Source organism: Mastigoproctus giganteus, chromosome 3 (assembly GCF_048544385.1).
Source record: "Mastigoproctus giganteus isolate SK-2022 chromosome 3, ASM4854438v1, whole genome shotgun sequence".
Taxonomy (NCBI): Eukaryota; Metazoa; Arthropoda; class Arachnida; order Uropygi; family Thelyphonidae; genus Mastigoproctus; species Mastigoproctus giganteus.
In genome coordinates, this window is record NC_143577.1 from 202,128,303 (window position 1) to 202,153,030 (window position 24,728).

At 37.1% G+C, this 24,728-nt stretch overlaps 1 protein-coding gene across 1 annotated transcript in view; it reads left to right on the top strand.

Moving 5' to 3' along the window:
- Nucleotides 1-1,346: 1,346 nt before the first annotated feature.
- Nucleotides 1,347-24,728, top strand: part of LOC150088579 (sperm-specific sodium:proton exchanger-like) — a 93,751-nt gene continuing 70,369 nt past the window's right edge. Inside the window, exons 1-4 of the mRNA XM_090370238.1 lie at nucleotides 1,347-1,464; nucleotides 18,104-18,358; nucleotides 19,782-19,922; nucleotides 24,577-24,693. Coding sequence (XP_090226364.1) covers nucleotides 1,347-1,464; nucleotides 18,104-18,358; nucleotides 19,782-19,922; nucleotides 24,577-24,693 — 631 coding nt within the window. The remainder of the gene's footprint in view (nucleotides 1,465-18,103; nucleotides 18,359-19,781; nucleotides 19,923-24,576; nucleotides 24,694-24,728) is intronic.

Consider the following 24,728-nt stretch of genomic DNA (forward strand, 5'->3'; position numbering starts at 1 on the left):
GACGGCTAACCCACCCACATCGCTGGATATGTCACTGCGGGTGGTGACACTATTGATGTTTCAATTAAAATGGCTATTGATCGATAGCCATTTAATTGAAAATTCGTGAATTAGATGATTAGCAACCAATTTTGTTTCACTCGATTTGTGCAAAGGTTTCAGCTATAAAAAATATTCTAAAACTAAAAAGTATGTCTCTGTACTCACTAGATGTGGCTTTTATAAATAAATAATTAAATAACATGACAGTAGCGTTTCGCAATTCTGAAAACTAAGTTTGAGTGGTGTTTCCAGCACTGGTAGGAACGCTGGATTAAGTTTGTATATGATTTCTGCCATATAAGTCCCTCCCTTGAAGGAGGTTAACCATACATCTCTGTAAGTACAAAATCTTAGATTCAAATAAGAAAATGCAGCGCCTTCTTGGCATATAAAAGAACCAACCTATTACCGCTTATTCAGTTTGCCGCTGCACCATTACACGAGGAGGTTCCAATGACCTATCTATTTTATTATTCCTAAGAGCCGGAAACTGAATGTAGTTTTTTTTTTTTTTTTTTTTTTAATGCCAGTGTAACGAAGGTCATGAGTTGCCAGTATATTATATTGTATCTGTAAATTGCTTTTATTCTACCGTCGATTTATTTGTTTACGGAAGGAAAGATCCAGGTTTCTGACAGAAAATAAGAGAAAACATAGCCCTAGGGGTTCACATCTGGTGAGTATGAGCTTGGCATACCCAGGGTCCTGGGCTGGATATCATCACTCTTCTCTTTCTTGGTGATTCCTTTCTACTTCTCTCTCTCTCTCTGAGTAATTTAGATTTTTTTTTTTTTTTTTTTTGCCGGTGCAGCATAAGCCTCAGGCTTCCTTGCACCTTATGGCTAATATTACTACTAATAATAATATAAACTACACCCGAAACAGACTAACTCAACTATGGCGTGAAGAAAGCCCGTGAAGAAATTGTCGTAACCATTGCGCTACATGCGGAGAACCAGAAGTTAATTTTTAAAATACGGTTAAAAAGATAAACGGATACGTTTTGCAAGCGAAACCATTGGAACTTAAAATGCTGGTGATAACGGAATGATGGTTGAACCCGAACATCCTCCACTGTGAAATCTCCTCGTTATATTAAAGTGATGAAATTTTATCCTTTCTTCTGATATCTAGAAAACATTCGTGACATAGGGAATAAGAAATTAAAAGATTAACTGTAATCCCCTGATTATTCTTGTAGTCACGGGTTATCAAAGTTTATAGACTCATACAATGGGCAACATTATCAGTGCTTTCAGTGCATCGTATCTCAGACGACTGCAACAACTCAATCACTTTTTGCTATGGATAACGTAACGGAGCCACACGAATTAAATAGCACTAATGATTCCATTATCGAGGATATCAATGATGGGTCGCCATATAGTATCCTATTTCTATTTTCCAGTTTCGCTTTAGGAGGTAAGTCGGTTCTTCCTTCCAGCCTTATTTTCTATGGTACTAGAGCTATATCATGTGGTTTTATGTCCAGATTGATAATAAAATATCGGATAATATTTATAAATTAGCAGTTTTCCAAAGATAACAGTAATCGAAGACCTCTTTCAATGAAATAAAAAGTTCTTCTAATACATTTTGAGTTTTTGTAATTTTTTTTTTTTTTTTTTTTTGCCATTTGTGGATATCATGCCTGTTAAATAACAAATAATGGATTATTAATTAGTCCTAACGTTACCAGAAGGTTGTTTCATTTATGATTATAGAGAACTCGATAAATTACCGACAAACGCAGAACACGAACTAAGAAGTAATAGTAAACTATATAATAACGTTTGAGAAAGTTTGAAATTCGTACAGTCCTTATTCTAGAACCACCAAAGTGAGATAAATGAGATAAACATACCATAAAAGTTAAAAATAAAAGGTATATGGTGCCTGTCATGGCAGAAAATCAGGATTTATCTAGTCTCTGGATAGATCTTAACCATTTCAACAAAACGGGTTATGTAAGTATAGCCGAAATAAATATAAATGGCAAACTCTGTGTAGAGGTTTCGCCAACCATTTTTTAACCTCCAGACGAAAAGAGAGCTTTTGTTTATATTTCATGATAGCCATTAGGGAGCTCCTTTTTGTGAAACCGTTCTGTTTCGAAAACGAAATGCCTTCGAACAAGTATGCTATTACATGTTCCATAAATATAAGAATTTAACACAACCTTTACAAAATATAATTAGCGCAACATTGAAACTACTTTTGGTGTACTTCAGTTCAAGATCATGCTAGTGTTATTGTTTTAATGAGAGAGAGAGAGAGAGAGAGAGAGAGAGAGAGATTTGACATGTGATATTCAATGTTTTCTCAGATATCACATTCCCACTCCTATGGCTGAAGGAGAGAGAGAGAGAGAGAGAGAGAGAGGAATCATTTACTTCAATTAGTATTTACGTAGCCCATTAACCTAAATTCAGCTGTCGCCCGAAGGGTCTGTTAGTTTTTGCTTTCAGAACAAATCACTTCAGTTTAATGACGTGAAAGAATCCAACCCAATCCAATTCAGTCCCTGAAAATATTTCAATATTTCAAAAAAAGAACGAAAAAAAAAAAAAAAAACCCTTCTGGAATAATTATATGACTTATATGGTTTCAACTAAACCTGATTGTGCATTTGTAACATGCTGTAGGCTCAAACCTTCGATTGTGCGCAACTGAAAATTAATACGAAGCAGCTTGTACTTAACTCGCTTCCCCCCCTAAAACTGCCATATCATTTATAAAGTAAAAATAATCCATTGCCATGAATTTAATGCAAGTATAAAGTTAATTATAATGTTCATTTAATTAACTAATATTTAATTAAAATTTCTATTTATACTCTAGAAAGACTATATAGGCCAGAGGGGTTTACAACCAATCATTTTGACAAGAATACAATCATTAACCGTATTTAGCAGTGTGCTTGCTGCAGTCCCGCGCTGCCATTTGTCTACGTCAGGCCTAAAGTGGAAATTAAAACTTTTAGAGGACATTTATTTATTTGTATATACTGTACACATAACAGGTCATGACTAAGTAATAATTGTGTGAAAGTAAAGTAAACATGTACAGTAACTGGATAATTAATATTGTTTGTGGTTTCTTTCATACTTGGTTGAAGAAATGCAATATGCAGATACTTTGTCCTGTAAAAGTGATCAGCGGCTAGCCTGGAATTCCTTTCAAACGTGTATCCTAAACGATGAACTCATGAAAAGACCTAACAGAGATTCAGATGGGAATGATCGTGTTCGTGCGTGTTATTGCTCAGAAATTAAACATTCCTATGGCAACGTTCTGAAGAAACAAAAGTCCAGAGGTGGCACTGAATCCAAAACATACTAGGTGAGGGAAAACACGCGCCTTGAGACGGTTGTTAATCCTACCTAGCCATTTGACCCTATAGTATCTGAGTTTGGATATGCAAGCTGCCACAGACAAACCTACATGCCATGAATATCACCAGGCAGTTAGCGCTAATAATGGTCATCTGCTAGTGTTGCGAACCTTGGTGTACTTTGTACGGACCTTCGGGATACTTTTCCAGTTTCGTGGAACAGTCTTCATAATCGGTACATCATATTTGGATGGACATTCAAGACCCTTGGGTCCTCCGTATGTAATTGGCCCGCTTACATCTTGGAGAACGCTCTGCACAGCTAGTAATCACTCATTCTGTGTGCTATGCTACTGAACCGTTAAATGTTACTCAGAGGTACTTGGTATCAGTGCAGGATCCAACTGAATGAAGCACAGTCTGGCCGCTCTATTTAAGACCACCCATAATTGCATATCAGACCGATGCACATATGCACATACTGTATGCTCATGTGCATTCATATCAGTTACTGATCCTTCTATGTTTATATGCCCAATTTCAGTTCGGTTTACAACGGACAACTGTGCATGCTCAACTATAATCTTTGTTTACCAATTACCAATATATATATATATATATAGCGTGGTATTTTTTTTTTTTTTTTTTTTCAGCAGTATTGTTTGCTTGTAGCTTTTTTAAAAAATATAAGTGATATTAATCCAGCTGAATGAAGACTTTGGTTCCGTCATCAATCTTAAAATAATTTCAGGCAGTCAAGTTTTTATCATCGAAGAAATGTTTCAAAAGAAAAGAAAAGTAACGTCAGTTTCTCCGGATTTTACCTATTTATTCTATTTACATTCGATAACGAGGAAATTTTTATGCATAAACGAGAATTATTTTGTACATCTCTCCATCATACATGATGCAGTTTTTATTTTAAACATATAATGCTAGTCTTAAACTAAATTACGGAAGAAATTGCTTTAAGTTGTTAGACTAATTTCAGAAGATTATAAGTTGCCCACTGCATTTTTATCTGGTAAATCACAGTATGTTAGATAATTTGTTTTATCTCTTCACAAATAGCAATGATTACTGTGTACTTTGTTTGAAACTGTGTCATGTTGCTCTCTTGTCCCCGAATAATTTTAAACATGAGGTAGAAGGCCGAGTATTCAAGAGAAATTTATTATTAGATTATCACTAAACTACTAGCTTTACCAACCACATATATATATTTTTTAAACTTGACCCAAAATTTTATTTATCTTATCGTTCATGTATCGCATGAACAGTTAAAGCAGTTATTAAAAAATTTCAAAGTGGAAACCCACTTCGAGGTTTTCTGCGATTCACGTCGGCTTCCTGATGTTTCATATAATCACCCAGATAATAAAATAACTGATCTTGCCATTGACAAAGCAAAGGCTGCTCTGATAGATAAGATGGGCTATTAACCTTTCACTGGAGAAAGTCGAAAAATTAAATATTGGCTTTTCACAATTGTTGTGCTTAACATTAATCAGCGGGAAAATTTATGAGTGAAAGCTTAATTTAACTTAGGGTTCGAACGAAGCTTCAGTTTGAGTTAAATTCAGTTTAATGATGGCTAGTTAGTGAGTGAGTGACTGACTCGATTCTATGGTTTGCGTCATCTAGATGAGTCACCAATAATCTACAGCTGATATCCCAGTGCTCCAGTTGACACAAAATCCAACTACGTACGTTGTCACAAGCAAAGCCAGATTTACCGATATGCAGTGGCTCCAGGATCTCAATGATATGAAGTAGCCCTAACTGTTATTGGTCCAGGTTTCCCCGTGGCCTTATTTTTTAGGTCTACTAAACAAATGTGCACCAAAGACCCAGACTGCCAAAATCCGCCATTGGTTACAAGCTTCAAAATCTGTGAAGAAATCTAAGTCGATCTGACAGGAATTTGATTTTGCTGGGACACTTTTGTTCGAATAAAAAATCGTAGATAATCCAGAATTGTTGAAACAGGACCAGATTTAATTATCAGTTCCTTTTGTCAAGCTATAAAAAATCCTAAATTCGTGGAAAGAAAGCAAAAACATTAATCTGAACATTTTCGAATTAGTCCCAAAGCAGATTTTGCACAGTTTCAACTTGATCCAAGTGGGAGATTTTTGCGTAAGAGGTACAGAGCATTACCGAAAACGTAGCATATTAATAAAGGTCTAACATTGTGTTTCTTAACCAATAGCATATTTAAATCAGTTGGGAGCCTTTGGCCATCAGATAAGTGCCCTACGGGTTCTCATCTGACGGGCCACTACTGCTGCAAAATTTTATGTATTTGATGTGTATTTCAACTTTTTGTGGCAGTCGAGTGCTGGAAGCCGAAGGAGCTTCTAGTGCGCCTATGGGTAAATATTCCGCTATTCATCCGAATATATAAAAATGTTTTTTTTTTTTTTTTTCAAAATTTGATCGTATTTTTCATTTTGCTATTCAATCTCATTGTACTTTATTTACGGTCTATGCACTGTATTTTTATGATATTTTCGTAATCATATATCTAATTTTATAACAGTACTTTGTTTTCTTACTCCTCCATGCATTAATTGCAATGTATATAAACCCAACCTACCCACTCACTGACGAAGGGCCAAATAGCCCTGAAACAGTGCTGTCTGGGTGGTGGTACCTATCTGAGAATAAGTAACACTAGTCTTCTCCTTAGGTGAAGCGTTACTTATTCGAAGTAGTGCAATATCATGGCAACTCGTTGTGAAGGTATTCACAATATGAGATATAACCTAAAACGATGCCACCTTAAAAATTTTCTGTTTATTCAGAAATGGCTGTGTATTATGATGCTAAGCACTTTATATACATAGTCTAAATTTGTTCGCAGCTTGAGGCTCTAGCCCTAAATGCGCCTTAGTCTAAATTAATTGCAATGCATTAAGAGGTCATATAAACGGGTATAGTTTAGGGTTAAACGCAAACCTTTAAGTTTCTGATGTTCACGTAGTGCTGCATTAGCGTTACTATTGTTCTGGTAGAACAGTTTTACTAAAAGAGCCCGTTTCTTTTTTGTAAGACCCATAATGGTTATTGACGGTTTTTATTTACTTTCTGCTTTTATCTAACAGGATGTCATTTGCGTAAGCAGCGTGTCTTGAAGTAAATGACAACGTTTACATATGTGCAGCGCCGTTTCCCCTTGGTGGTGAAAATTTTAACTAATTATATTCTCCTACAGATCGCTTTCCCATACCCTAAATGACATACCCACCGATTTTCACAGCGCTAACTCTAACAGTTTTGACAATAGGGTCTCCTGAATATGGAAACTAATTTTATAAACACCCGGTATACTAATGCTAAGAGCATTGTAAATAAATTTGATGAATTTCAAGTGCTGGTCAAGACGTGACGTCAAATGCAGACATTGTTGGGATATCGAAGACGTGATGTCACTCAGATATAAGGGATGCAGTATTTGAATATGGGGAGTTTGTACAATGTATACAGAAAGGACAGACAGGATATGAGGATGGAAAGATTATGCTGTTAGTTAAGAAGCATATAAAATCTAAGGCATTGCATCCAGTTGACATGGGTGGACAGTGCACTGTTGAGGCACTTTGGTGCGACATAAGCATCAGAAAAGCAAAAATGAGAGTAGGAGTGTGTTGTAGGACTAATGACAGTGACGAGTACAACGACGAACAACCGTATAGAGCAATAGAGTGGGCCAGTAAATCAGAATGCCTTATAATGGGGGATTTTAACTTTCCAGATATTGACCGGAACTTGTGAGTTGATCAATCACAGGCTATCAAGGTTTTGTGGATTTGTTGGATGACTGTTTTCTACAGTAGCACGTTAGAAAGGAAACAAGAGGGAGTAATACTCTTGGTCTGATTATCAGCTGAGATTTTTCATGCATTAAAAGTCTGCAGATAAAAGGACCACTAGATGGTGTAATCACAGTGTATTGATTTGGGATTTACTTAAAGATGTAACTAACGTCAAGGGGAAAGGGAAGAGTTTTTTCTTTCGAATATGATTAAAGAGGCCTGTGCGCTCTGGATTCATTATGGAAACTAAAATTATTGTAACACAGAGCGAAAACGGATACAAAAATAGATTGTGACAAGTTTAATAATAGGAGATATACATATTAATATATGTATATCTCCTATTATTTAGGATTACATACATACAAACAAAAAGCTTTCGGTTGTTTTGTCAACCTTTCTCAGTTAAACTGACAGTTAAGAATGGATCATGAGGGCGTGTACTGCCAATCTTGTACGTGAAGTGCGTGATTAATTGTTGGATGTTGAAGCCTGTGGCTGTGATGCATGCGGACGTTGCCAGCGTTTGTCAATAGTCAGGATTGCTGTTTCGATGATAGGGTGGACTTGACATCCACTGTTCCTGTTGACTGAGGTATTGGAGCATTTGATGTTCAACAACTCCAACCAGGCGCGTCGTCGATAGTGGCGGGACTTATCCACAATCACGACATCGTGGTGTGGGTCAACGTCGTGGTGGGTTGCCCAAAAGTGTTCGCCAATAGCTGAGTGCTTCACATCCGCTAAGCGGATTGCTCTTTTGCGTTCGGAAAGGCGTTTTTCAAGCCGTCTCCCAGTTTCCTCGATGTAGCAGCTAGTACAGTCACGGCAAGAGATGCCGTCTATATCGTCGGTTGACGGCAAATTTCTTAAGGTCGGCGTCGATGCCCTGGATTCCTCCGAGCATCTGCTATGGTAGGAAACGATCTGATAGGTGGAGGCGTGAATGAAGAGAGCAAATAGTTGGGGTGGCTCTGAGCTGTGCAGGTGGAATCCTCCAGCCATAGAGATCCCAGAATGAAGATGTGATCAGACCGGTCAACATCTCTACTGTGATTATCAGTCTTTTTTCGTCAATGAGAGAGAGAGAGCAGCATGGGGATTCCCAGGGCCTGGGCCATTCCAGTTGTATTAACATTGGGTGGTAACCTGTGCTTATAGGTTACCCATTTGAGGAGCCAATGTTCCGCTGCCCAGATGGGTTTTCTGATCGTAGGTGTTGCTGACGCCCAGATTTCAGCTGCATAGAGTAGTGGGGAGTATATAATGGTCCTGACATATTTTGTTGCTGTAACCCTGTCTGAGACGTAATGCAGGTGTTGTTTCGCTCTCCATTTCAGGTGCACCGCACAACTGATGAGTTTATCAATGTGCTTGTTGAATCTGAGTTTTGTGTCAAAGACAACCCCCAAATCTAGATGATATGGAACAGTTGGGATGGAAACTCCACTGATGTTGGGTGAGATGATTGTTGTTTCTTTCTTCAGGGAGTAGAGCATGCACTTAGACTTCTCTGGGTTAATGTTAAGGCCAAATTGTTTAAGGTAGTTCGCTAGTGCGAGGAGGACACTGTTAATTTTCTCTATGATCCTAGAGGGGTCTGTGTTTGCTTGGATGGTGGTCAATATTTTTAAATAAGCCGCGTAAGAAAATACATCTGGTCTCTGGCTTATGAAAGGGGAGATAATGGCAGTGAAGAGGAGCCCAGAGAGGACTCCCCCTTGTGGTACCCCTGTAGGTATTTGCTTGATATAGGTTTTTTAATGATAGAGTATGAGAGTACGGTTGAGAAGGAGTGATGAGAGGAAGTGCAATGCATTCCCCGCCTATAGAGATAGAGTAGTGGTCTTCAGGCAGTTGAACGAGGGTAGGTACCTGAAAGGCATCAAAAAGCTGCTTCGATGTCGAGGTATGTTATGAGGAGTTCTTTTCTCTCGAATGCTGTAAGGATGGTGTGGGTGGGGTCAAGGAGAATTGTAATGGTGGACCATATGGAAGTATGTGAGTTATTAGAGTTGGAAGGAAGGCTCTTTCTAATAGTTTCGGAGACGTGAGGAATTGGAGATGAGTCTGAAGTGCTTTTCCAATGACGGTGTTCTTATTTTTGGGTATGGCCTTACCAGATATACATTCCATTGATTGGGAAAGATGTGGCTGGTCACCACTGCATTGAAGATGCTAACAAAAGTCTGGATGATATATGGTCCCAGGCATCTCAACATGAACTGCGGTATTCCATCAGCACCCAGAGCTGTAGAGGACGGGGTTGAATTCAAGGCTGTCAAGATTTGGTTCTTTGATATGGTGACAGTTGCCAGAGAGTTCTGTTTGTCATGATTGAATATGTGGTCGAGCTTACTGCTGGATCTCGCGACGCCTTCAAATCTGGTTATGAAGTCAATCCACCTCTGGGGGTCGAGTTGCTCAAGAAAAATGGTGGTTTGTTCAGTGTATGGTATCTTACCTATTGTTGGCAAACGATCAAAATAGCTCTTGATGGCCAGGGATTTTTGGCGGTTGAAAGTGGCTCTTCTCTTGAAAAGGCTATTCTGTCATTAATTTCACAAGACTGCTTCCATTGCTTATGGAGTTGCTGATTTAGTTGAAAACTGGAGTTTGGATGTGGGGACCACCATGCTTTAGAGTAGGGAGCGATAGTGACTGTCTTTGAGGCAGTGTATTGAGCTACCGTAATAATCCATTGAGTTAACAGGTCGACTGCTAGTAGGGTATCGCAGGATTCAAGGACATATCATGGGATGAGAGATGCTGCTGTAATGCATCTGGAAACATCCAGATATTTTGGACTATAGATTTGTAACTTGGAATTGGTGGTTCTAGTTGTATTAGGATTGGGTCATGGTCAGAGTTAAAGTAACCATCTTGAGGAGTCTCGAGCGTACAGGCAACAGAAGTGAAAATCAGATCCAGTTGGTTTGTACCCCTTGTGAGGCCTTCATTTTTTATAGTAATGCCAGCCACGCCAATCTGTGAAAGGAGCAGTTTTTTCATGTGTTTCAGACATGGCGGGAGGTGAAATCTCCACAAACAATTTTCGTTGGTGAGGTGTTGAGATGGTGAAGAATCCAGTTGGTCATCTCTTGCATTGTTTCTGGTGTAGGATTGGGAGGTATGTAAATGACGACTTCAATGGAAATGGAACTCATTTTCAGCAATGCGTAGAGTGCCTCGTAATCATCTGAGTTACTGAAGATGCTGTTCTCAAGGGTGAGAATGACTTGATTGTAGAATAGTGACGTTTCTCCTCCCTTCCTTTTATTTATGGATGAATATAGAGCCATAGCCACCTGGAGTCGTAGCTGCAGTGTTGATTTGATTTGATTTTGATTTTATTGGCGCAAAAACGACTGTAACGTAATGCTCACTTGGTTCTAGCCAAGTCTTGGTGAGGCAAAGCATATCAAACTCTTTCGATAACAAAATTCTGTCCTTGGTTTCAATTTTTAGTTTTGCATATTGCAGCGTCTGGAGACTAGAGATGATGTGATTGAGGTTTTTAAAACTTTGAATGGACTGGTAAGCTAAATATTGATTGCATCCTTACTTTTTTTTCAAAAAACAGACACGATGGTGTAAATTCGAATTTAGGAAGGATGGTTGTAGGATGGATGTGCGGAAGTTTGCCTGCTGCCAGCAGGTAGCAGATTGTTGGAACAAACTTCCATCTGTTGTTGTTGTAGAAATGGGTAGTTTGAAGAAATTCAAGGAGGAAGTAAACAAACTATTGGAGGGGATGGATAGGTGATGATTTTTTTTTTTGGCTGATGCCTACGTCTATATACGTCTTCTACAGTTACCTCGTGAACTTTCAACAAGTACTTTATGTGTATGTTAACTGTTCCACAACCTCTTGCAATTCCAGAAATATATCCACTTGCATTCTACAATGTAGGACTTGCAACTAATTTGGAAACAAATCCTTAAATTTCAAAACTGTGGATGAAGTCTCAAACTGATACACGATTAAGCTCTGGAATTCTTCTAAAACTATTACTTATGAGTTTTTTGTATTTTTATTTTTTTAATAGACCTAACTGACAGGACATGCTTGTCGGAATGCTTCACTGGAGCTTTTCTTTTAACAGAACTGAAATTTACTTAGTTCCATCCAGCCTCATTTCTGCTATGGCTTACAGGCTTAGACTTACCTGATTTGAATTTACAGGCCCGTACTTAACCTTTTTTATGACCACCGAACATTTTTGGACTTACCTAGTTCGATATACCATTGGGCATACCTGAGTGGACTTTCCGCGAATAACGTAGCCTATTTCGACTTGCCTTTTCGTTCGTGTATCGGAGTAATTTTTTTTGGATCCCCAGGATATTGAAGATAATCTGAATTTTTTTCAGGCCACGTAGGGAGCAGAAATTGCTGGTCTCCTATTTTACAAGAGGCGGGAATTTTGAAGATATTCAGGATTGGGTTCTCCTGAGGTATGTGATTGCAGGTACCCACTGTGGACGCCAGATTTTTTTTTTGTCTTCTCATTAATACAAAACGAGTTTGTCGTAACCTACCTCTGACTAGCTTGGTAGTGTGGTTATTTTATCTTTTTTATTCCGCATTATCACTCTTGTGCAGGGGTGGAATATTTTTCTGGTACCATTGTTTGGATCTGAATTGTACGGAAATTCTGACAGTCATGTGGACTTTCACTACTATCTGTGGGTGCAGATTTAGTCCATTAAGGACAGTACGCATATAGTTGTAGCCTGCTTCCTCGTGGCTTGGATGAATACTGAGAAGAAATTTTCCTAGTGGTCGCCATTTTCTGGTAACAAAGTGGTCAGGTACAACGAAACATTATATTGCACAAATATAGCATTACACTAATTCCTATCCATTTTACAGAGTAATGTGTCATCGTAGCGTACTACGGCAGAATTGGGACTAATGTTGAGGAGTACGGAAGACATAAACCCATATCCATGGATAAACATGATAAAGGAGGTCCTAAATCGTATTAAAATCTGATGGTGTTCTCCCTAGTGTCCAAACGATTTTGGTAGAATAGTGCATATATATATATGGGTTTTTTTAAAATACTGAAATTGTGTTAAAATATACTTAATGAATAAAATACGAATAACCTATCTCTCTTTCTAAACAAAGATCCTGATTTTGCATAATACATGTACACTTACCCCTTTCTTTCTCTCACTCTCCCTTCCACAAGCGTGCATCTTTATCTTATCAAATCCTTACGATAACAACCACTGTTGCAACAAGGATCATAATCTTCATTGCTCTTTTGAATTTCAAAACAAAAAAGAATAAGAAAACCATATACGGTTGGTATTGCATATATACCTTTTCTTTTAGTATTCGTGGAAATATTTAAAGTTATGCAATAACTATGCGTAGTGTGAAAAGCAAAAAGTAAAGTACAGGTTGGCAGGGAAAAAAAAAGCATAATTTCTGGTGAGTTATGAGTTCAGATTACAATGGCATCTGCCGCTATAAATTATGAAAACTTCGTGGAGATAAGAGATTAATGCCATTTTGTATCTCATGGGTTTATGTCTTAGAGGAACAGTTGTAGGATGAATAGTTCTAGGTTCTAAGGGAGATGAATGAATGTGATTTATCGGAGGATATACTTTTCTAATGGTTAAGTTAACGATTGCATCCATCCCACTACATATTTCTGAACATTGTGCGGGTGTGGGGACATGGTGTGAAATTGTCCGTTTGTTAGTGCAAAAATTGGATAATCTGGGGAAGGGGGACCAGGGCTGCTATGAAAAAACAGCTAAATATTGAACAGTAAAGACGCCAATTGAATCCCTCTAGAGGAGACAAGCTTTTGCCATGTTTTTTTTTTGTGCATGTTTTGTGCTATGCAATAAATAAATTACCTTCCTGTCAGCTGGAGAGGGCTTTAAAAAGGTGTTCCATCGTTCGTATAATTCAGTTTACAAAGAGTAGCCTATTCGATAGTGTCGCGGACTAGATAGTTTTACTCCGTTTGGTGGTACCAAATTAAACCCAAATTTCGAGGCTTATCACACATATTCAGAGTCCGTTGAATACCACAACTGCCCTTCAGCTAATCACTTCGGCTGACAATGATGTATGATCAACCAAGTAATCAACGGGCATGGTAGTAAGCGGGAACGTTTTCTGTGATAGTCCTTTTATCACAGAAAACGTGTTGGTTTTGTTCTTAGTAATTTTTAAAGAATCGACTATTCTGGCCATATTTCGCCAATTCTTACAGGATTTTTCGTGTATTATGTCTGTACAAGTATGCGTTCACAGGACCATTGACGTAGCTTTACCGGGTGAAAAATCTGAAAATTCAAAGGGAGGGAATACGCTCCCTCTTCCTCTCTGCCTAAGATCGTTAAGTACAGTACAGAATCCAGTTGAAGAGGCTTTTAAAGCATGCCTCCAGTCTCCAACGAGATTCGAACTCATGCCTTTACTGAAGAAGGATAAATGGCGAAACCACTGTACTGTCGCAGAAGATTCTCAGAAAGCAAATGCACTTCACACTTGACGACAGTTAATTGGTATACATCGAATTTACTTTAATTAATTAATTTATTTATTAGGTAGAGCTAATTAATTATCAATGACAATTTTATTGATAAGAATTATTATTTATTTATTTATTTTATTATTATTATTTATTTATTATTTATTTATTTATTTTATTATTATTATTATTTATTTATTATTTATTTATTTTTGAAAAGCCTTGGAAATTTGTTAGCAGATAACAAAACTTTCTCGGGGATGGGGGTGTAAGAATCCTCTTAAAGGTGATGTTTGACAAATGAGACGAATGTATTGCTAAAGATTTTCGAAAATAATAATAAGTGGACCACATTACCTTGTATTCTGTTTACATAACAGAATTTGATAAATCACAGAAAACTAGCAATAAGATACAGTTTTGTGGCAACACTTTGAAATGTCTAATGATCTGTTATTATGTTATTATACGTTTCAATTACTAATAAATCGTAAATATGAAATTACTAGAAAAACAAATGCAAACACTAGTAGTTCTCCAGCACATGCGTCAATAACAGTATTTTTTCCTGCATTGTTAAATTATACTAAAGAGAAGCTTTGTGAATTATATTAAGGGTAATTATTGCCTTTACTTAAAAATAATTAACTAAAAATAGTTGTGATTATTTTTTTTTCACATTCCCTTTCTTTTCGAATTAAACGAGTAAATAAATAAATAATTAATTAAGCGAGTAATTACAAAACTGTTAGCTCAACTTTCTGTTCTTAGACTACACACGTGAGGGAGCATCAATTCAAATTGAGGAAGGATGGTTGAAGGATGATGTACGGAAGTTTGCTTTCAGCCAGCGGGTGGTGAATTGTTAGAACAAAATTTCATCTGTTGTTTTGGAAGTGAGTTGCTTGAATAAATTAAAGGAAGAACTACAAAAATTATTGGAGAGGATGGACAGCTGATGTGGGGATGTTTTTTTTATTATTTTTTTTTTTGGTTAATGCTTTATAAGCTTGCTTTCTTGCATCATTTGCCACGACTAATACTATTAAACCATGATTTCAGAAATACTAATGAACACTTTATCTTTATATACAACAGATCATCGCGAACTTAAAATAATTGGAACTTCGAAATTTCAAAGAGACTAAAACTCATGTAGATTCGGATAAGCAAATAAAGAATAAGCATACAGTCATATTTTCATTTATGCAACAGTTTGGCACTAAGTAAAATTAGCGCAAAACGGGGTCTTAAATACATTATTTCGTTGATGAGGATATCTGAAAAGTAAAGTTGTTGTAGTAGTAGGGTTTTAGGAGCATCAGCGATTCAGGCCATATTGCTCTGTAAATTGCGTGTGTTCTGAGGTCGATTTTCTGATTTTTTGAACGAAAAACTCTAGTTTCTGGGAGAAAAAAAACCATGCTACCATCGCCTGAGACCGACTAACTCAGCTATGTTGTGAAAAAGGCCCATAAAAATTCCTCCCGCCATCGATGGGACTCGAAGTGAGGTTTTTCCACCTGGTGTAGGAAGGACGGCGATCCATGCTGCCCACGAGGGAATAAGTAAAGTAAAAAAAAAAAAAAAGTAAAGCGACGACGATATGTAACATATATAGTGATGAAAATAAAGTGAAATATTAACATAAATAAATTGTTACCTCGAAAAACTGAATGAAAAAAATATTAAGTAATGAAAATATGTTTATTAACATATTTTTGGTGAAACAAGAGCTGATTTGCTTAGTGAAATTGATTCAAAGTGACTGGACTATTAATATTATTAAATCTAATATACACTGCAGCATGTGCCCAGTTAAAGTGTACAACAGAGCTGTATTCAATACATGCAGCTACATAAGATTATAAGTATTAAGCTATAAATAAATAACTAAAGTTTAAAAGTAAATTATACCAATATAAAATGCAATATGCACAATGATGGTACAGTTTTATCAGGAAATCAGTCCAGTACTAGGAAAAGAATACAAAATGTTCATGGCTTCTGTTTAATCCCATTCTATGAAAAGATCACAAGAAATCACGTATGAACAAGCCATCAATCAGATAACCGGTTTCAGATAGTCCTGTAAAACACTTTCCCGTCCAAAGAAAGATCAAAGCCATGCTGGTTCATAAGTGCCATAGTTCTTTTAAACAAGGAGCTCTTGGATATCTGTAATCTCGATGTACTGATGTGGAAAGTAATCTTCTATCTGGTTACTGCCAACCGTGCATGAAAGTTAAGATGGTATAGCAGATCTGGCAGATAAGTTGACCTAGAAAAAGTATGTTAATGCAGTTGTTGTTGTTGTAATTGGGATTAACGACACAAGGGCTACTAAGGCCAAATTGTGTGTGTTCACAGTTTATTTACAGGCAACATATCGTTAGAGATGTTAAATTATATGCTCCTGTACAGATAAAAATGTTTTAAATACATGAAAAGTTCTTTTGTATTGGGTTCAGTTCCTAAGATATGAGATAAATTATATGAGATGTTCAACGTTAAGAGTGACCGGAAAATATTTGATCGAATGGTTGAATGTAAGGGACACTCAACCAGAAAATGTTGGACCGTAAGTTGCGACTGACAGAATGAGCACTGAGGTGGGTTTTCTTCCAGTAGCAGGAAGAGATGGGTATGATGAGTGTGTCCAATTCTGAGCCTTGCCAATACCACTTCCTCTAGTCTGTTTCGTCGGAAGCTAGAGAGCCACAGCTTTGGATCTTTTATCTGGTAAAGTTTATTGTTGATGTTACCTTTCCAGATCTGTGACCATTTATCGTAGCACGCTTTACGTACGAGGGTGGTTCAATAAAGAATCGCCCTCACCTACTTCCACATAACGCAGAGCCATGATATTTTGTGTGTATCATCATACGTATCTCTGTACTAAAGGTGTAAAATTTCAGCCCTGTGTCTTAATTTGTTTTTCTCTTACAGAGCGGAACGTGTGACGAAGTAGCATCATGGACAAAGTTGAAGCCCGAGCTGTAATCCGATATCTGTTCTTGAAGGGGAAATCTAAAGAAATCCACGAGGAGATGACTGCTGTATATAAGGATGAAGCCCCATTTTATGGCATTGTGAAGCACTGGCATAGACAGTTTAGGTGTGGTCGGACATCGGTAGAATCTGAGCCCATTCCAGGTCGTCCCCATTCAGCCATTGATGACAGCACGATCAGAAAAGTGGAGTCGTTAATCATGGAAGATCGCCGGATATCTGTGCGTGAATTGTCCCAGGAGGTGAAGATTAGTGTGGGCTCGGTTGAAACAGTCCTTCATGACCAACTCCATTTAGGGAAATTGAGTGCAAGATGGATTCCCCGAATATTGACCGGTTTCCAGAAGGCTGATAGACAACAAAAATCACAAGTTATTAGCCCTGTGACAAAAAAATGAGGAAGACATTTTCTCTAGTCTAATCACTCAGGATGAAAGTTGGATACACCATTTCGGCCCTAAGGCATATGACAGATCATATGCCCTCCTCGGTGTTCTTCGTTAGGTCGACATAATTTCTTGTCGTAAAATTGTTCTTGTTTATACTTCGGCACGATCACCAGGTTAGTGGAGTTTACACTAAATCAATCAATACAAATGTTAACCGTATTTAGCATTCACGGGCTTGAACCCCGGGCCACTCAAAGAGAAACTGAGTTCTGGCTACGTCAGAACTCAGTTTCTGTAGGGAATTGTTAAATGATCCGTGGAAAATGGATATGGTATAATACTGTCTCCAACTATTAATATCAATATTAGCCATATGGTGTAAGGAAATCCCTGGCATTCACCGTACTAACAAAATAATAATAATGGTGTGATGGCTATACAGGAAAAAAGGGCAGCGAGTTACATTTCTATGTCAGTGATATTGTTAGTGATTAAGTTTTCATTAAACATTATCAAAAATTTTAATTTAATATATCCTCTGTCCCTTCCACTGCTTCATTTAGTTGCTGTCCAGCCCATTCATTGAAGGCGTAAAATTGGCCTCGTCAGTGGAAATAATGTTGTTTGTAAGAAGTTGGCATCTACAGCCGAAGGTCAGCCCATAGCTACCCATACTGCAATAACTTTCATCTCTCTCTCTCTCTCTCTCTTTTTCTCATTTGTCACGACATTCCTTCCTTTGAGATATCTTCGTATTATATTTTAATTAAAACAAGAAAATTGATATCTTTCATAAAAATAGATGGGGATTTTATGGCCACTGCATGCATGAAAAATTGCATAGAGTGTACACTTTTATTATTATTACTTTTTTACTTTTATTATTTCTTTATTAGTGTACATTTTTTAGCATTTTTTTGTTTAGCTCGTGCTCTTTAAAAGTTACATTTTCACAATTTTACGAAGTAGAATAGACACTTACATAAGATTTTTGTCTATTAGCTGCCATTCATTGTCTGAACAAGAAGATTCATCTACCGTATACAGTAGTATTGCTAGTATGTGGAGCACTTTTCGGTATTGCCTCGGCAAAGGTTCCTTCCCTAAGGAAATACACAGCTTTGGCCAGAGTAGATCCCCACCTAATTCTGCATGTATTTTTACCCATCTTAATCTTTGAATCTGCATTTGCCATGGATGCCCATACATTCACTCGTTGTTTTCTGCAGTGCGTTCTCCTTGCAGTTCCTGGATTAAGTAAGTAATATCTATTATTTATAATTATAAGACTAACATGTTACCTATTTTTTTATTTTTGAAAGTAGTTTATCACGGTCGAATAGGGTTACAATGAATTCAAAAGAAAGAAAATGCCTATGCATTAAGGGTTGTCAAAAAGTAGTGGCAATACGACTACAAAAAATATTTACAAATGCTTGACGATTACATTTTCTCAAAGTAATTGTGGCGTTCCTGAAACGTTAATTTTCACGATGTAAAATATGTGGAAATAATGGTAAATGGTGATATTTAAAGGAGATACTAATATATTTTTTTAATAAAATTCATAAATTATACGAATATGCATAAATATTGGTAATCAATAGATCATGCACGTTTGCAAAAGAGGAAATACAGTACACTGTATTTCCTTCAATAATGGGACATTGGCGTGTTTGTGTGTGCATACCAGTTCAGACCACAGGCTCCTGAAAATTGCTGATGAGGCCCACAAGCACCTCTGATTTTAAATAAGTAAACCAGTGATTTTTTTTTTATCTTAATAACCAAATTACTACTACTATGTGTGTGAAAATTGAGCCGATCATCGCTGATGACTTCTGGGTATCTCCTTCCTTAAGGAAATACACAGCTTTGGCCAGAGTAGATTCCCCCTCGCCTAATTCTGCATGTACCATTACCCATCTTAATCTTCAAACCTACATTTCCCATGGAGACCATACATCTTGAATTGAAGGAAATAGAGATATCTTAGATTCGGTTAATAGGAAACCTCACAATATCATTTAATGCGGTTCTTCTAGAACAAGGAGTCCTTGAAATTGTCTGTTTTTGGTACGCTCTGAAGGCCAATAACATTATCGCCGTTATTGTAATAGTGTTTAAAAGTGCTTTTTATCTCAAGGCAACATTTTAAAACGAACTTGGCTGGATTTGGTAACCAAAAACTTGAAACTGTAGCCCTAATTAGGATTATAGTTTCAAGCTTTTTTTTTTATTGTGTGTGTTGACGACGAAGATCAAGACCACGATAAGCAAACACTGGATTTCTACGATCCTAATCATTCCTTTTTATAAAGAACGCAAAAGCTGATTAGTTTACTGGAGTGAATAAATCGCTATGCCGTTGGAATTTCGAACTAATTTTTTATCGTTAAAAAATTCCACATATGCTGACTTCAATATAAAAAAACTGTTTTTCAATCCGACTATATTTTTCCAGTTATTAAGTTTTAAAAATGGGAAAGGACTTTATAACCAACCTGCACTAATAAACAGCTCTCACAAGGAAAATGATTGCTGGTGTACATATTCTCAATTGCTTCTTGAAACCTAATTATAATTCGTTTTGCTACATAAAAATTTGAAAAAAAAAAACGTAATGAATTTGTTTGGGATCAGTATATTTGTTTACGAAAATTTTGTTTTTATATTTCAGTTTTATCAGCTGTTCTAGTGGCGCTATTATCGAAGAACTTATTCTTTTCGTATCACTGGTCATGGCCAATGGCCCTCCTGTTTGGCTCCATTCTCAGTGCAACAGATCCTGTGGCTGTAGTAGCTTTATTGAGAGAATTAGGTAAGGTACCTCTTTGTAAGATTTTTGGCTCCAGAATGTAACTGATGGCTTTCTTTCTTTCTTTATTTTTTTATTTTTTATTTATTTATTTATTTTTGTCACTGAACGGCGCACCACAAGTATGGGTAATCTGAACATCAGATGTTCAGATTACTTTACTTGTGATGTTTTAGATGTATAATGAGAAACAAATGATGTAACTAATTCTGCACACTGCTATTTTAGTGATAATCTAAAGAAATATGCGAGTTATTTAGTATTTAACAGATGGAACAACAAAAATAAAACACTAAAAGGTATTCATTACAGATAGCGCATAGCAGATCAACGGCAGCACACAAAAGGCTACTAGACTGTGAAAGAGGCCGTTGGAAATTGAATGACACAAGGAAAAAACCTTTAGTCCAAAGGAGAGTTATAGTAGGATGCCATATTGAGGATATGTCCGTTGGCCAGGAAGTATATAAGGTCCTCAAGTCAATTGATTAACACATCGTACTGTACTAGAAGACAACCGGTAATAGAGACCGATTAACTCAGCCAAGTTGTAAAAAAAAAAGCACATAAAAGTTTCTCGAGTTAAATAATGGGAATCGAATCGGGCATTTTTTAACCACTGTTTATAATCACTGTGTTGCTCTCGAGGACACCGCATTTAGAATGCTTTAAATATTGGGATCAGGTCTGGACGCCACACCTGAAGAAAGGTATAAAGCTTTTAGAGAGGGTTCAGATTGCTGAGGGTTGCTAATCGATGTTTATATGAAGAACGTCTTAGAAGATGCTGACTCGTGACAACTAGGCATTTTAGGAGGGGATCAGTAAAATGAACGCGGGAGGCATATTTTCATTGGTAGGAGAAGCAAGAATTAGGAGTACGAATATAAAACGTTAGGGAGTAACAGAAGGCTGGATCTTATGAAATTTACTATCGGCTTGCGTGTTAAAGACCACTGCAATAAATTACATTCCACAGTAGTTGAGGCATGGAGTTTGGTAGTCAAAGCGAAATTGGATAGTCACTTTTTAGCGATAGGGAGAGCATGAATGATTGGAAATTTTTTTCCATTTTAGAGGATGCAGAAGAAGGCGCTTCTTGCATCATTTAGCCGTATAATACAATTACTATGGTGATTGGACATTTTGCTTGAAGGGCAGGATTGCGTTCGCGTCGAGGATTGCCGCTAGGAATTTCACACTTTCTGGGAAGCAGCACTTTTTTTATGCTTAATGGCGGATGTAGTGATGAGATATTATCGGCTGCCACTGTCCTATTCGAAATTCGTTCGCTTTAAATTGTCCACGGTGATCTGTCTGGCTCGCAGATCACTCATGATTCTTGCATGGCATGTAAGATATGATATCGTCAGCATAAGGTAGGAAAGCTGGAAGTTTGCTACGATATTCATTAGCGGTATGAATATCGTTGCAAAGATTACAGCTGAGGTAACACACACAACAGAGAGAGAGAGAGAGAGTGAGAGAGAGAGAGAGAGAGAGAGAGAGAGAGAGAGAGAGAGAGAGAGAGAGAGAGAGAGAGATCTTATCGATTTCTGCTGCTATCGTTTTACAAACTTTTTCAGTAAGGCAAGAAATGATGCAATTTTCACTGAGTAAAATGTGAATTTTAGGTCAAGAAATATATTGCGAACGTTCACATTCCAGGTGTGAAGTGTTTTCTGACAAATAATGGAAACAAATAACCGCAGATGTAATGGGCATGGCACTACGGATAAGCTCCGGCTTATGGACGAAGACTGGGAACACACATCACTGAAGATGCTCTATTCAAGGCGTTTGAGGAAGGGAGAGGCGATTTATATAGAATTAAAGTCAGCAGCTGTCTGTTTCCGATTGGGCTTTTTCTCTTTCTCCCCCCCCCCCAACCAGCACCACTCTGCAGGTTAACCAGCTTAGTGGTACATGTGCGCGTTGGATTGCTTTGTTATTGAGATTCGTGAGCTCTCTCACTGATAAAATAAAAGGCAATTTTGAGAACAGGACGGTAGCGTAGTGTTATTTCCCAAGGCGAATTTTTCGGGTACTGAATTTACTATTTTATTTAGCTGTTCTTCAGAAATTACGGTCTCCTGAACTACTAAAGCATTTCATTCCCAGAAATACTTGCAATAACTTGCATGGTTAATGACTTCAAAGAATTAAATAAACCTTATTACCTTGCTTAAACATTTCTCACAGCACTGATGACAAGATCGATAATGTTTTTCGTAACTTGCGACATATAATTTCTAGGAAACCCATCCTACTATGTTAGTCAAACGAGCCACATCCAACCGTAAGCATATTGCCGAATAGTCAATCAATAGTCAATCAATAGCCGAATAGTCAATCAATAGCCGAATAGTCAATCAATAGTCAATCAATAGCCGAATAGTCAATCAATAGTCAATCAATAGCCGAATAGTCAATCAATAGTCAATCAATAGCCGAATAGTCAATCAATAGTCAATCAATAGCCGAATAGTCAAGAGTTCAATCAAAACGATTGAACAGCTATCGTGAAATACTGTATTATGTTTTCAGTGAAAAGCCCAACCCGTTATCTACGTGGCAAGTTCGGTATCCCTTAACAGTTAGAAAAGTTCCTGTTTATCCACCACATTACTTGTAAATTGTGAATATATTCGGCAAATTTCCATACCCTATGCCGAAACCTTTAAAAACAAATTCAAAAGATAAAACAAACTGTCCATGCTAAACTGAAATAATAGGTGCAAGATAAAATGGTATAAACAAGTTAGTTAATATACACAGTGGGTTACATTTCAAGTGCGTTATTTTAATTTCTTAAATTAATTGATTTTTTATTTTCCTGTGATTAAGAGAAGTGAAAAGTAAATAACTAATTATTTTGTTACCAATTAATTACTAATTAATTAACTAATAATATATAAAAGTAATTGTTTTCCCTTCACTGCGCATACTTCACAACGCAATATTCATTCACCTTTTTGTAATACTTTACTTATTTTCTTCTGGATTTTTAATAAAAATTGCGAATAGAAACGCAACTCGTATTTCATAGATGTACTGTGATTTAATAAAATAAACAAACAGTAACACATACCTAGATTTTAATAATAACTGAAATGGGGCATTTCTGTGATTAATATAACAAAAATAGTAATAATTCACGATTTACATATTTAGCAACCTGATAAAAAATGAGCTTTTTCAAATGCAAACTGCTTTAACCGAGAATATTTTTTTTTTGCACATCCGCCATATTTCCCATCCTTCAACAAACCTGCGCATAATTAGCTGATGTCATGTGGACAGAGTACAGTTTTCCCTGAGTTATTCCAATTTTTCAGCCCGTACAACATGAAAATTGACCCACGAATACACTTTCCTACATCCATTATGCACAATGGCTCAATATGGTCTAAGTCGCTCGTGCGCCAATAATAATTGGCGATTTCTGTTTGCCCGAATTTATGATAGTATGGCTCGACCAATCTTTCTTAAATAGTCAGATATAAAATTTCATGAAAATCCGTTCACTGGAAGTAGAGTTGTTAGATGTGAATGGGCGGACACGGTGTTCCCATATACACTGGTATTCAAAGAAAGTGAACAACTCCTTAAAATTGTAATTGTCGTCCGAATAACGTAAGTATATAGCAATATTTCTTACAGATTGCATCAGATAAGATTGGCAGGCATAGGTGATGACGTAATATTGCATCAGCTGTTACTTTCAGCTATATAAGCAAGCTCTGCAAGAGTTGAGGATGGCGAGTTGCGTGCAGTTGATGCCATGAAGAAAGAGTGGTATTGTTGCTTTACGTGAGGAAGGATGTTCTTCTCGTCATATTGCTTATAGAGTGTCTTTTAATCAGTCGACAGTGAGTAGATTTCTTTCCAAACTCAAGTTTCTACTGAAAGGAAAAAAAGGAACCGGACGCAAACGAGTCTCTACGCCAAAACAGGACCGCGTTTGGAAGCGCTTATGCCTAAAAACCCGTAAAGCTTCGTCTGAGTTGAAAAGAGAATGGGAAGAACATACAGGAGTGGTAGTAAGTGCAGTAATAGTCAGAAGACTCCTCTTCAAAAATGGACTTGTAGCCCGTCGTCCTAAGAAGAAGCTCCTCCTCACACAAAAACTGAAAAAGGCCCAATTTCATTTGAATACCATTCCAGATTGTATGGTGTCTACAATGAAATTACCTACCAGCCAAATGATATGGGGGTGCATTTCGTATTATGGAGTAGGTCACCTGCAGTTTATAAAAGGTTCGGTAAACGCCAATGGATATCTGGCTATATTGGAAGGCTCTGCTCTGGATATACTGGAAGGCTATACAGGACGACTCTGCTCCTTGTCATCTTGTCATGCCTATATTTTCTCCTCGATATAATATATTTTGGTGGCTTTTACTGACCTTTACTTTCTTTCTGTTGCTAAGTGATATATCCAACTTGTTACTAATATGACATTTTCTTTGAATTTTTTAAAAACAAAAGTGCATTTATATATTTTCAGTTTTTGTTTATAATTACCAATTTCCAGAGGGTGCATTAGGTGTACCATATTGGTTCCATTGGGTCAAGTGATAAAAATTAAGTTTTTTGGAAAACATTGCTTTAAAGAAAAGACATTTATCAAATGATTCCATTTTTATAATTTCAGGAACTTCCAAAACTCTTTCCACGCTTATAGAAGGCGAATCCCTACTTAATGACGGATCAGCCATTGTAGCCTTCACTATTCTTGTGGACTTGATTACGCCTGGAAAATCAGTTTCAGGTAAATACACCTTTAATGAATATTTATACAGGATG